At 37.5% G+C, this 15236-nt stretch overlaps 1 protein-coding gene across 5 annotated transcripts in view; it reads left to right on the top strand.

The window, feature by feature from the left end:
* The window catches only part of PCCA (propionyl-CoA carboxylase subunit alpha), a 461053-nt gene that overhangs the window by 67039 nt on the left and 378778 nt on the right, over nt 1-15236 (top strand). For all 5 annotated transcript variants that reach the window (XM_024230769.3, XM_054529192.2, XM_054529194.2 and 2 more), the window contains exon 6: nt 1066-1119. In XM_024230769.3, the coding sequence (XP_024086537.1) occupies nt 1066-1119 (54 nt within the window). The remainder of the gene's footprint in view (nt 1-1065; nt 1120-15236) is intronic.

Raw genomic sequence — 15236 nt, forward strand, 5'->3', positions numbered from 1 at the left:
CACCATGCCCGGCTAATTTTGTATTTTTAGTAGAGAAGGGGTTTCACCATGTTGGTCAGGCTAGTCTTGAACTCCTGACCTCGGATGATCTGCCTGCCTCAGCCTCCTAAACTGCTGGGATTACAGGCATGAGCCACTGTGTCCATCCCGAGTTCAGCATTTAAAAGTCGCTGATACATAGCTATTTCTGGATTATGATACTGGTTCCTTCAGAAATTTGATGTTCATTTTAGCAGAATTATTTTACTAGAAGTATGTTCAACACTGGCTGATACTGAAGTGGCTAAATTTATGTTTGGCCAGTGTGGGAGAGCCAAAAATTACTTGATTGGATCAGGCTGGTAGATTGTAGCAATGTGGCTTGTGGGTGAGGATAGTATAAAGTAGTTGTGAATGGCAAAGTTTGGGGTGAGGAAGGAAAGAAGAGTAGACATTAGAAGAAGAAAATTCAGAGCACAAAATAAAAGTAAAACCACACCTCCATTTTAGTTCAGTTTGATAGAAAGGGCTTGTTGGTAGTTGCGGAGTATTATTAATGCCATCAGGAATAAAATGTGTTAGCTGTCCTAGTAGTCTGGGTTTTGGAAATTACCAGTTTGTGAGTGCTGTAAAGAAAGGAGAATTTAGAGTTTTTCATCCATTTTGCCAGGGTTCCTTTTACATAATTCTTTGACGCACCAGCCATTGTGAAATTCTCCAGAATTGTGGACAAAGTTAGCCTCAGGAAAAGAAGAGAGAGTTTTGTTGAATATTGTAGAGAAATGCCAGTGGGCAGGAAGCTGTGTGGGCATATACTCCCCATTATGGTTAGGACAAAGGTAGTGTGTGGAAAATGAATCAATTAGGACAAAGGGAGTGTGGAGAAATTAAGTATGAGAGGCAGTTTCTTGGAATTTGATTCTGATCCTAGTAATGTGAGTTAGAACTGATCATTGTGTAAGAGAAGTGTACTTATTCAAGGGCTCTTGAACAGTAAATATTAATACATAAATGCACTGTACATTTTGCTTATAAAGCTTTTGCAATATGATAAAATTGAAAGTGCTTTTTGCTTTCATTTCTAAGGTACATCCAGGTTATGGATTCCTTTCAGAAAACAAAGAATTTGCCAGATGTTTGGTAAGTTGGTAATGAACCAGAAACTGTTCATTTCTATTTCAGAAAGCAGTGTGGCAGCATGGCTTTTGTAAATGTGGGTAGTGATGGATTATAGGATTTTAATTAACCCAGCAATTCTTTGAAAATTGTTTGTGAAAAGTGAAATGGCTTTATTCTGAAACTCAACTGTTTATTTGAAGAGTAATTATAAAAATAGAAAAGTTTAGAAAATCACCATTACACCGAATGAATGGTACCTGGTTTATTATATACTGCATGGTATTTGAATTAAAGTTAAAAACTTCAGATTTTTAACTGTAAATATGTTAGGGGGTTTAGTGAGTTATCACAGTGATTTAATTATTTTGTGGCATTTAATATCAAATCTTACCAGTGCCTCTATTTTGGGTGAAGTTGTTTTTAATGATCTAAATGTCCCCTTCCAGCTAGGTGAATTAACGTATGTTTGTTATTAAATTGATTTTTCCAGGTATATTTATAACTTCATTCAAGATGGTACTGAAACCTTATTTTTTAGGTACTAGAATATGATTTTGATTAATGTTTGTACATATGTTTGTTATTAGATCAATTATGCCAGGTACTATCTTAATTTATTCTAATATGTTATACTTGTTTCTGTGGCATACAGTCGTGTGTTGCTTAACAACGTGAATACATTCTGAGAAATGCATCATTAGGCAAGTTCATCCTTGTGCGAACATCACAGAGTCTACTTACACAAATCTACATGGTAGAGTCTCCTACACACTTAGGCTAAGTGTGTTATAGCCTATTGCTCCTAGGCTACCAACCTATACGTGTTGCTGTACTGGATCCTGTAGGCTGTTGTAATATAGTGGTAGATAATTTGTGTATCTAAACATGTAAACAGAGAAGATACAGTTAAAAATACAGTATTAGAATCTATGGAACCACTGTCATACATGTGGTGCCTCATTGAAATATTCTGTGGAGCATAACTGTACTTGTATTCTGTTCTTCCACGGATTGGAAATTATTTGTGAATATTATTCTTTTCTAGATGGAATTTCCACTTAAAATCTACAACTTTAACTTGAAACAATTATTAAGATCACAGAATTGTCTATTTTAACCACCTTGCTTTATGGGTCCAAAACTAAGGCCTAAAGAGATATCCCGAGAGGGCAAATTACATGGATGCATCCAGAGGTTCCAGTTTCCCAGGTTTTATGCAGCGTATCTACATTTTTTTGTTTATATCCCTTTTTATTTTTTATCTTCCTTGGAATTTTGACCAAGATTCTGTTATTATAAAAACTATTTGAATATAATACTTAAATTTAGATGTGTATGTGTGTATATATATAATGTAATGTATTACATTTAAGGCTGTATAGATGAGAGGTCGGCACACTACAGTCTACAGGACAAAGGCAGCCTGCTGCCTGTTTTTGTAAATAAAATTTTATTGAAACACAGCCATGCTCTTTCATTTATGCATTGTCTATGCTGCTTTTGTTCTGTGACAGCAGAGTTGAGTGGTTGTGACAGAGACCATTTGGCCTATCAAGCCTAAAATACTTTTTCTATGGTCCTTTATAGAAAAAGTTTGGGAACTCCTGCTATAGATGAATATCCAAATCCAAATTATATGAGTAGGATAAGTGATGTGGTGCCAGTGTTATACATTTATTCCTATACAGTTAATACATGTATTTATTTTATATATTGTGTATAATATTATATACAGTTTATGCATTTTTTCAGTTATTAAAAAAATGCTGCTTTTTTTTTTTTTTTGGAGACATAGCCTTGCTCTGTCACCCAGGCTGGAGTGCAGTGACGTGATCTCGGCTCACTGCAACCTCTGTCTCCCGGGTTCAAGCTATTCTGCCTCAGCCTCCTGAGTAGCTGGGATTACAGGCACACACCACCACGCCTGGCTAATTTTTGTATTTTTAGTAGAGACAGGGTTTCACCATTTTAGTCAGGTTGGTCTCGAACTCCTGACCTCGTGATCCGCCCACCTCGGCTTCCCAAAGTGCTGGGATTACAGGCATGAGCCACTGTGCCTGGCCAAAAAATGCTTCTTCAGAGTCTGTTTAAGGCCTTTGAGAAGGATATATTAATAAAAATGGATCCAATCTGGTTCCTGCACACGGGGTGCTCATAGTCATGTTACGGAAAATAAGTTGATACACAGATCACTTCAGGGAAGAAAATACTGTGAGATAAGATCAATATCTTTGTAAATGAAAGTAAGAAGGATGATTTCCATCTGGGGTTCTACATTAGAGAAAAACCTGTAGAATATACAACCTCCTCCTTTCTTTCACACGAATTTTCTTTCCAAACCTGTTTCCCCATTTCCGTTTTATCAGTGCTGTGCCTCCACCCAGCCTGACTGTGCGCTGCTCCCGTGCGTGGCTGGCTCTGCCCTCAGTGCTTTCCTCACTCTCTCTGGGTGAGTGTGCCTGGCCTCCCACCCACCATGTCTAACTGCTGCCTGCCCTTGAAGGCACAGTTCACATGCAGCCACTGCGGGGAAAGGGTTCTAGATCCTTCTGTTGAGAAGTAATTTCTTTCCTTGGACTTTTTGTTTCAGTTTGATTGGAATGTTTTTGTTTTTGGAAAAATGATTTGTGCTTTATCTGATACGTTGTTTTTACTTAATATGCAAGACTAAAATGATTTTTTGATTTTTTTTTTGCATAACTGCGGTGTATTTGCTTTAGAAAGTGTACAATAGGCCAAATTCCCCCAATGTAAAAACACACCAAACTTTATAAGACTGATAATTTTTTTATGCTGAGTTTATGCGAAGCAGGATTGGATTTTATACAGTCCCTGCTGTCCGTGACTTGAAAAAGATCATGTGGGCCGGGCGCGGTGGCTCATGCCTCTAATCCCTGCACTTTGGGAGGCTGAGGTGGGCAGATCACTTGAGGTCAGGAGTTCGAGACCAGCCTGGACAACATGGCGAAACCCCGTGTCTACTAAAAATACAAAAATTGGCCAGGTATGATGGCACGAGCCTGTGATCCCAGCTACTTGGGTGGCTGAGGCAGGAGAATCGTTTGAGCCCGGGAGGTGGAGGTTGCAGTGAGCTGAGATCACGTTACTGCACTACAGCCTAGCCAACAGAGGGAGACTGTCTAAAAAAAAAAAAAAAAAAAAGATCATGTCTTTTTGTTATTGCTTAAATAGTTCATAGAAAAAACAAAGCTACACATAATCCTCATAAAAATAGCGATTTTCAATAATTTTAATGTGCTGAGCCAACAGATTTTATTTCCAAGGTGTTTTCTATTCTGTATTTTCCGTGCAGACTTCTTTTATTATGAGCATTAAAGGACCATCCATGGGAGACTATGAGGATTGTTAGGATAAGGCAAAGACATCTTAACAGAGTTTACAAAGAGCTTTGAAACGTGAAACTACCTTCTCTGGAAAAATGGGATGTTGGCTTGAAGATATTTCCTAGTATTCTGTGTTTTCTTTCTGGTTTTTCCTATGTTGTTTTAATCATATTATCATACCTTGTCATTTCAGGTAACATAGCATTATAAGTTATAGTAATTAGTTTCAAGAGAAACATATGTTAGAATTTGTGTTTTGTGTTTGGATCCTATCTGTATACTTGAAAGATATACGTATATGTAGATGGATAGTGAGTTCCATCAGGATGCTCAGCGTTGAAAGCATAGGAGGGAACTGTGCTGAGCATGTGAGGTTTGGCGATTGTGCTCTTTTATCTTCTTTCTTTCTTGAGGTTTTAGCAAGATAAGAAATGTAACTACTGTAAAATGAGAGGTAGTTTTTAAAATAGCCACTGGGTTAACCAAAACCCTTTTAAATAGCTGTGGCATCCATTGTGGCCAAGGGTCACATAGTTTTGCTCCTGGAAGTGTAAATTTTTTCAGACCTCCCCCGGCCCCCAGAAATTTGCTAGTATTTATCAAAATTTAAAACATCTATATGTTCTTTAATTTAGCAGTTCCACCCTTAAGAATCTCACATACAAAGATATACTTGAGAAAATGTTCATGGTAAGGTGTTTCATAATAGCAAAATTTAGAAAGTGTTCAAAAGTAAAATGTGGAGAATGGTGGCTTCCCTGCAAGGTCATTGGTCCTCAGTTATAAGGCTGCAGTCTGTGGTGTGTTATAGTTTAAAGTGTGTTATAAGCACTTTGTAACTAATACTAAAATTCTAAAGTTAGCAAGTTTGCCAGTGACTTTGTTTAACAATTTTTTTGTTTATAAAATAGTTTAAAGTGGATTAAAAATGATCCATATGATACTCTACTCATTCATGTTTAAACTTTTTTTTTTATTTGAGTAGGAAAAAATAGGAGAGACTTAGACCTTGCAAGCCCAGAGTTGTTTATAACTCTTATTTTCACTATATGGGCTATAATCTGCATAGCTCATGGAAATACATTACATATTGCAGCTTAAGAAGGGTTGAGAATTGTTACTGTAGTGTATTTTGTGTAGACATCATTTTAATGACATAAATTTTCTTATTAACATTATTATATTTTTCATTTTGGACACAGACCTTTGATTTTAGTATATTAAAATTTTTAATTTTTGAGAATGTAAAATCCTAAGAAATTTAAGCACGTGGTAACATTGAAAATTAGGATTTCTTTCCATCTTTGAACCTTCGAAACAAGACCCCAATTTAAGTCTTTAGAGGTCACCATTGTTACCTTCTGGAGCATGTGTGTTTGTGTGTGTGTGTGTGTGTGTGTGTGTGTCTGTCTGCGTGTGCTAGAATTTTGCTATCGATTTGTTATGTAAGATACTCTTAGTTGCTTAAGTAGGACTTACTTTTTTTATATGAAAAGAAGTGGCATAGAACTTTTCTTATATAAGAAAACAGTGGTCCCTAGGCTTTTAAAAATAAGTATGGAATACCTACTTGCAGATAAGTTATTTAATCTTTATGACAACCTATGATGTATTTTTATTTTTATTCTTGGTTTTATGGAAAAGAGAACAATCTCTGAAAGGTTAAATAAATGCCTTGCCCAGTGTCACATAGCTGGTAAATGAGAGTATGGATCCCTTGTTTAGTATATGTTCCAGACTGACTCTCAGATGCATTGGAACTGGGCTGGGCTGTTAGTGGTATTTGTTTAATCGATAGCTTTGGCTGGCATCTGTTCCTGCTGTTGGTGGAGGCTTCTCTCTTTCTGCTCCCTTCCCCTCTTCCCCATTGGTGTATCATCATAAAGATCTAAAAAGTAGAGTTGTTTCTTTTGTTTTTCTTATCTTGTAACTTGGATGCCAGTGAAGGCAAATCCTCACTTGGATTTGCTAACTTACTAAGTAAGGTAACTGAGTGAGCTTTGCTCAGTTAACTGAGTGCCAGAGCTGCAGCATAGAGATATTGATGCCTTTTACCACTCGTTGATGTTCTTAAGTGGAACTAATGAAGTCTCCCTGGATTTGGAGGAGAAAGTTCTGTGACTCCTTTTTCCTTTTCACAATAATTTTATAATATTTTTCTAATTGTGACTTTTGTACATATGTGATGTTCAAAAGAATTGATAAGAACTAATGAATGCAACTTCATAAAACCCTTATTATGACAGAATATCTTTTGAAATGTTTGAGAACATTTCCTTTCCTATATGTTGGCTTAAGTTCAGCTTTTGGAATATTTGAAGATTTTGAATGCAATGTGGAATACTAAATGCTCCAAAGTGAATGCCTGAAAAAGGAAAACTCTCCCTTTACAGTTAGGGAGTCTTCTAAGGATGTAGATAGGTCAGATACTTTTAGGGCTTGTGGGATTTGGGGAGTGGTTTCAATAGGAAAAGTCTGGGATTTGATGAGGCTGGGATTTTTTCCCCTTTGCTTGAGGTTAAAACAGGTTGAAACGTTACATTCTAGTTTTCCTATTACGCTCTCTCCTTACTGCCCTATGCATCTATTAGCTCATTCTGGAGTCAGAATGACAGGTAAATTCTTTCTCTGCCACTTAGTAGCTGTGTGATCTTGGACAGGTTGTTTAATGTCGACCTCTGAAGATTGTGTTTTATTCTTACTATTTGCATGGTATGTATTTCTCCATCTGTGATTTTATGTTGAAAATACTGTGTGTTTCTTGTAGCCAGGATATAGTTGTGTCATGCTTTTGAAATAATTCTGATGGTCTCTATTTTTAAATTGTAATATTTAGACTATTAAGTTTTTTCTTCTTTAGTTTGCCTTAGTGTATTTTCTTAATAGCAGCTTTATTGAGATTTAATTCATGTGTCATCATGCTCACCCTTTAAAAGTACACAATTGAGTGATTTTTAGTATAGTCACAGAGTTATGTAACCATCACTACTATGCAATGTCAGTAAAATCCATTAACATTTAATAAATGATCAAAGTGGTTGGATTTATGTCTAGCATTTTATTATTTGTTTTCTCTCAGTCTCCCCTTTTTTTCTTCTGTTTTCCTTTTCTGACTTGGATTATTTTAATAATTTTTGAAATTCCATTAAAATTTATCTGTTGGATCTATCTATTTTTCAGTGTTTTTTCTAGGATTGCAATATCCATCCTAACATTTCATAGTCTAGTTAGAGCTAATATGATACCATTTCAAGTAAAATGTAGAAATTTTGCAATCATATAGTCCATCCTCCTTCTCTTCCCATCACTATCCTCTGTGTTATAGTTGTCATATGTATTTCATCTGCATGTATTATAAATTCTATGGGAAAATAGAATTAATTTTGTTATAAACATGTTGAGGTGAGTTAGGACATTTCTTTAAAATGATCTGTCAAATATAAAATATAGAGACAAATCTCTAGATTAAATATTTTATTTGAGAATCACAGAATTGGAATTTGAGACATACACATGGGGTCTTCAGTATGTCCAAGGAACAAAGAAAAGGTTGAAGGTTTTATTAGATAGAAAAAAAATGTTACTGATTATTTTGAAAGAAAGTTCATTGGTACTTGAAAAGCGTTGGGAGCTGGCAGGCTCGGATAGGAGAGTGACAGTGGTAGGTTAAAAACTAGTCTTAGAGTGATAGCAGGTTGTTTCAGCAGTTACTAGGTAAAGTTGGTATTAGGGTTACAGCAGGCTGTTTCAGCAGCTGGGCTTCTGGACAGTTCAGTTCTTGGAGCCTGTGCTATGTGCCCTGAGTGCTTTTTTCTCCTGACTCCTTGCCTCTTATGTAGTTGGGTATACAAGAATGACACAATTCATATAATCAACTTTCACAGATCCAAATATCATTCAGTTGAAATTAAGACTCATTTTATTTTGGTCCATTTAAAAAATGTTGTATTTTAAAATTACATATGTATTTTTATTGTGGTAAAGCAGACATAACATAAAATTTACCCTTTCACCAATTTTAAGAGTGTGGCTCAGTGGCTTTAATTTTATTCACAATGTTTTGCAATCATCAGCTCCAGAACTTTATAATCACCCCAAACTGAAACTGTACATATTAAACACTAATTCCCCATTTCCCACCTACTCCTAGCCCCTGTTAACCTTCCTTTTACTTGCTGTCTCTGTGAGTTTACCTATTCTAGGTACCTCACATAAGTGGAATCGTATAAGATTTGTTCTTTTATGTCTGGCTTATTTCACTCAGCATAATATTTTCAAGGTTCATCCAGTTCCTTCCTCTTTAAGACTGAATAATAGTCTACTCTGTGGATATACCACAATTTGTTTCTTCATCACCTGTTGATGGGCATTTGGGTTGTTTGTACCTTTTGGCTGTTGTGAATAATGCTGCTATGAACACTGGTATATAAGTATCTGTTTGGGTCCCTGCTTTTGCTTCTTTTTAGCTTATAGCTAGGAGAGGAATTGCTGGGTCCTATGGTAATTCTATATTTAACTTTTTGATGATCTGCCATACTGTTTTCCATAGTGGCTGTACCATTTCTTATTCCCATTGTTTTATTGTTTTTAATAACCACCAAATCATGCCTTTCCTTAATGCAAGCTCTGAGTAATTAGTTGACTCATTAGATATTTGTAATGTAGCTTTACTTAAGTTTAAGAGGTTTAATTTGACAGTATCTTCCTAACCAATATGTTTATGCTTGTTAGTCTAGTGTTACTGCCAGAGACCTATTGCACAGACTTGTGGGAGTATTGGGACTATGGGCCATGGACATTTATTAATGTTTTTTCCCCTAACATTTCTTTAATGAAAAATTTAAGAAATACAGAAAAGTTTGAAGAATTGTACTACAAATGCCAGTAGATTCTATAATTAACATTTTATTTGTTTTTAACATATTTATTCATTTGTGTTTTCCTCTACTCATCTATCAGTCGACCTCATTTTCATTTTGCACGTCAACTTAAGTTGTAGATAATAGTACAATTCACTCCTATACACTTCAGCTTGCAATTTTTAAAGCAGAGTTCAGGCCGGGTGTGGTATCTTACACCTATAATCCCATCACTTTGGGAGGCTGAGATAGGAGGATCACTTGAGGCCAGAAGTTTGAGGCTGTGGCGAGCTATGAATCCAGCCTGGGTGACAGAGCAAGACCCTGTCTCAAAAAAATAAATAAGTAAATAAGTACAATAAAAAAATAAACCAGAGTTCATTATTCATTTATAGCTTTTCCAAGAAAGCCTTACTGAAATATAATTGCTATTCAATAAAGTGCACATATATAAGAAATTAACTGTACACTTATATGTGTACACTCATGAAATCATAATCACAATCAGAATAAAGAATGTATCCTTCAACTCCAAAGACTTGCCGGTGCTCCTTCGCTGGCTCTTTTGGCCACTTCCTAGCCTTCCTCCTCCCCTTTAGGCAACTACTGATCTGTTTTCTTATCATAGATTATTTTGCATTTACTAGAATTTTATATAGGTGGAATAACACAGGTTATGCTGTTTTTTGGATTTTTTTTCACCCAGCAAAATTATTTTGAAATTGATCCATGTAATTGTATCAGTACTTCATTCCCTGTTTTTTTTGTTTTGTTTTGTTTTGGAGGCAGAGTTTCCCCTCTGTTGCCCAGGCTGGAGTGCAGTGGCACAACCTCCGCCTCCTGGGCTTAAGTGATTCTCGTGCCTCAGCTTCCCAAGTAGCTGGAATTACAGGTGTGCACCACCATGCCCAGCTAATTTTTGTATTTTTAGTAGAGATGGGGTTTTGTCATGTTGGCCAGGCTAGTTACGAACTCCTGGCCTCAGGTGAGCCACCTGCCTCAGTCTCCCAAAGTGCTGGGATTACAGGTGTAAGCCACCGTGCCTAGCCTGCATTCCTTTTTATTGCTGAGTTAATTCCTTCTTATTCCATTGTATGGGTTTACCACCATATTTTTAGTAGCCATTCTTCTGTTGGTGGACATGTGAGTTGTTTCCAGTTTTTAACTACAACTAAAGGTGCTATGAACAAGTAGTTATGTGGGCATATGCTTTCCTTTTTTTTTTGGTAAATGCCTAGGAGTGGAATGGCTGGATCATTTGTATGTTTTATCTTCTTAGAATCTGCAAACTCGTTGGTACAATTTTACATTTCTGCCAACAGTGTATGAGTGTACTAGTTGCTCCACATTCTTACCACCCTTTAAATTTAACTGTTATACTATGTAGTGATGTCTTATTGTGGTTTTGATTTGCATTTGTCTGATGATTAATAATGTTGAGCTCATTTCCTTTATATCTTTGTCGATGTGTTTGTGAAGTCTTTTGTCCATTTTTAAATTGAGTTGCTTTTCTTATTTAGAAATATTAGGGTTCTTTATTCTAGGAAAAATCTTTTGTCTGGTACATATGATTGCAAATATTTTCTCCCATGATGTGGTTCTGTTTTCATTTACTCAGCAGTATCTTTTGAAGAGCAACAGCTTTTAGTCTTGTTAAAGTCCAGGTTATTGATTTTTTTTTCCTTTTGTAGTTTGAACCTTTTGAGTCTTAAAAATATGGGCCAGGTGCGGTGGCTCACACCTGTAATTCCAGCACTTTGGGAGACTGAGGTAGGTGGATCTCTTGAGTCCAGGAGTTCCAGACCAGCCTGGGCAACATGGTGAAACCCCATCTCTACAAAAAGTAACAAAAATTAGATGGGCTTGGTGGCATGCAGCTGTAGTCCTAGCTGCTTGGGAGGCTGAGGTGGGAGGATCACTTGAGCCTTGGGGTTTGAGGCTGCAGTGAGCTATGGAGTGTTACTGCAGTCCAGCCTGGGCGACAAAAGAAGAATGTGTCTCAAAATAATAAATTATTTAAAAAGATAGATATATGTAATTTCTTGCCAAACTCAAGGTCACTGAGACTTTCTTGTTTTTTGTTTTGTATTTTTAATGTTTTATAGTTTTAGATCTCTGATCAATTTTGAGTTAATTTTTATATGTGGTGTGAAGTAGGGTCTAAATTAATCTTTTTTGTATGTGGCTATTCAGTTTGCTATACAATCTCTTGAAGAGGTTGTCCCTTCGTCTTTGAATTGCCTTGGCACCCTTGTAGAAAAAGTAATGGGACATGCATGTGCAAGTATTTTTTCCAGACCGTCTATTCTGTTCTATTGAGCTAGTTTGTCTTTATCTCATTACCACACTGTCTTGATATTGTCTTGATTAACTTTCTAAGTTTAGATATCTAGAGTGTTAATTTCTCCAGCTTTGTTGCTCCCTTTTTTTTCTTTTTCTTTTTTTTTATTATACTTTAAGTTCTAGGGTACATGTACACAACGTGCAGGTTTGTTACCTATGCCATGTTGGTGTGCTGTACCCAGTAACTCGTCATTTACATTAGGTATATCTCCTAATGCTATCCTTCCCCCATCCCCCCACCGCATGACAGGCCCCGGTGTGTGCTGTTCCCCATCCTGTGTCCAAGTGTTCTCATTGTTCAGTTTCCACCTGTGAGTGAGAACATGCCATGTTTGGTTTTCTGTCCTTGCGATAGTTTGCTCTGAATGATGGTTTCCAGCTTCATCCATGTCCCTGCAAAGGACATGAACTCATCCTTTTTTATGGCTGCATAGTATTCCATGGTATATATGTGCCACATTTTCTTAATCCAGTCTATCACTGATGGACATTTGGGTTGGTTCCAAGTCTTTGCTATTGTGAATAGTGCTGCAATCAACATACGTGTGCATGTGTCTTTATAGCAGCATGATTTATAATCCTTTGGGTATATACCCAGTAATGGGATGGCTGGGTCAAATGGTATTTCTAGTTCTAGATCCTTGAGGAATCACCACACTGTCTTCCACAATGGTTGAACTAGTTTACAGTCCCACCAACAGTGTAAAAGTGTTCCTATTTCTCCACATCCTCTCCAGCACCTGTTGTTTCCTGACTTTTTAATGATCACCGTTCTAACTGGTGTGAGATGGTATCTCATTGTGGTTTTGATTTGCATTTCTCTGATGGCCAGTGATGATGTGTTGCTGACTTTCAACATTGCTTTAGCTATTTCATGTTACATATAGATTTCATACACTTGCATACACTTCATGTACATATAGATTTTAGAATCAGCTTGTTAATTTCTCCAAAAGCCTGTTGGGATTTTGATTGTGATTGCGCTGAATATGTAGATCAGTTAGGAGAGTCTGGATGAGTTAATTGCCTCCCAAAGCAAACGAAAAACAAAACACTCTTTTTTTTTTTTTTAAAAAAAGACAGATTTTTGCTCTGTGACCCTGGCTGGAGTGCAGTGGCACAATGTTGGCTCACTGCAACCTCCGTCTCCCTGGTTCAAGCGAAACAAATACTCTTGAGAGGAACATAACAGAATTTAGGTCTCTAACTGTAGGACCTCATTCATAATATATGACACATACTCAAGACAAAAGACAACAGGGATGGATGGTAACATGAATACCCAAATGAGCAAAGATTTTTTTCCCCCTTGGGATTTTCTTTTTTTCCAAGGGGGAAAAATATTACAGAGTATAAGATCCAGGCTGTCTGTTTATTAATAGCTTAGTCCATTAAATGTATTATACCTAGCCACCACTAATAAAACACAGCTGTAGATAACGAACTCTTTTTTTTTTTTTTTTTTTTGAGATGGAATCTCAATCTGTTGCCCAGGCTGGAGTGCAGTGGTGCGATCTCGGCTCTCTGCAAGCTCTGCCTCCCAGGTTCACGCCATTCTCCTGCCTCAGCCTCCTGAGTAGCTGGGATTATGGGCGCCTGCCACCACAAACTGGCTAGATAATGAACTCTTAAAAATGCTTTGTCCACACCACCTTTCATTTACTTCCATGTATTACTAATCCTGCTGAGGCCATCTTGGTGTGACCTCCTCCCTCACCACTGACTCCCTCTTTTCTCTCTCAGAACTTCCTTACTTTAACAATCCAGTTGAACACATATGCCACCTTATTCAGCAGTTGAATCTCAACCTGAGAGATTCTAATGTTCATTTTTCAGTTCCACACATAACCATCGTGAGTAAGAGAGGCTTATTCCCATAGAAGGATGAGGTTTAAGATTGCTCCAGTCATTAACAGTATGCAAGATGTCAGATAGAGTTTTACTGGGTCTAAGATAAATTAGGCTGTAACCAAGAATATTTATCTATCAAACCAGCCTCTCCACACATCCCAATTATAAATTCTGGACAAAATAGGAAAAGCTACATAATACCTATGGGTACCAGAGAGCAGCCACAATTAGACAGAAATAGGAGGGCGACTACCTTTGGAAGGAGGAAATGGCATGGGGGCAATTTCCTTTTTTGGCCTTTTTTGAACAGCTCGTGGAGTGAATTCTGGAGTGTTCCATGTAGGCATGGGTCCGATTCCAAGCACTCCAGCTGAGGCTAAAAGAACCAAAGAGAATTATTAGCTGTTTCTTATGCTAGTATTGGGGGAAAATATTCAAGTTCTACCTAGGTGACTCTTGAACCCCCTTTTGAAATGTGACGATGTAGCAGATGCTGTTGATGCTGCTGTCCACCCTTTCTGCCCAGTTGTTAGCGTCACCTTAGGTGACCATCCCTTCCCTGTGAGTCTCAGTGGTAAATCCTGACTAGTGAAATCCTGACCAGGATTCATTCTCTTCCTTATCAATGACCAGTTTACGAGAGGCTCGTGGTCCAGTTTGATTCCTGGCAAGTGAGGGGACCTTTCAAGAAAAGATTTATTTTCATTGTGTGAAATAAGCCTTTTTAAAATTATTTTAAGTCATTGTAAACTGAGGGTTTTTATTGTTGTTGGGATTTTTGTTTTGTTATTTTAATTTTGGCCAAAACCAGCAGGTTGAAAGACCAGTGTTTTACAGGCTGACATTCTATTGAATCTTAAAATAGAATATAGCTTCTGATTCTTGTGTTAAGCTTTCTGAAGTAATTTAGAAACAAAACCCTTTATGGATTACATGGCAAAAAAGGCATGTTTCAACCATAAAGTAAATTGTTTTAAAAATTTCCCTTAATTTGGCCAGGCACAGTGGCTCATGCTTGTAATCTCAGCACTTTTGGAGGCCGAGGTGGGCGGATCACCTGAGGTTAGCAGTTTGAGACCAGCCTGGCCAACATGGTGAAACCCCGTCTCTACTAATAATACAAAAATTAGCCAGGTTGGTGGCGGGTGCCTGTAATCCCAGCTACTCAGGAGGCTGAGGTAGGAGAATCGCTTGAACCCAGGATGCAGAGGTTGCAGTGAGCTGAGATCGTGCCACTACACTCCAGCCTGGGCGACAGAGCGAGACTGTCTCAAAAAAAAAAAAAAAAAAATCCCTTGATTTATGTAAGGATTAGTCTCTTTTGTATGCAAGTAGAAGGCTGAACTCATGCTTTTTATTTTTTATTTTATCATTATTTTTTGAGAAGGAGTCTTGCTCTGTTGCCCAGGCTAGGGTGCAGTGGCATGATCTTGGCTCACTGCAACCTCCGTCTCCCAGGTTCAGGTGATTCTCCTGCCTCAGCCTCCTGAGTAGCTGGAACTACAGGTGAATGCCACCATGCCTGGCTAATTTCTGTATTTTTTTTTAGATGGAGTTTCGCTCTTGTTGCCCAGATGGAGTACAGTGGTGCGATTTCAGTTCACTACAGACTCTGCCTTCCAGGTTCAAGCGATTCTCCTGCCTCAGCCTCCTGAGTAGCTGGGATTACAGACGCCTACCACTTTGCCTGGCTAATTTTTGTATTTTTAGTAGAGGGAGTTTCACCTTGTTGGCCAGGCTG

The sequence above is a fragment of the Pongo abelii genome, chromosome 14 (genome assembly GCF_028885655.2).
Source record: "Pongo abelii isolate AG06213 chromosome 14, NHGRI_mPonAbe1-v2.0_pri, whole genome shotgun sequence".
NCBI classification, from domain to species: Eukaryota; Metazoa; Chordata; class Mammalia; order Primates; family Hominidae; genus Pongo; species Pongo abelii.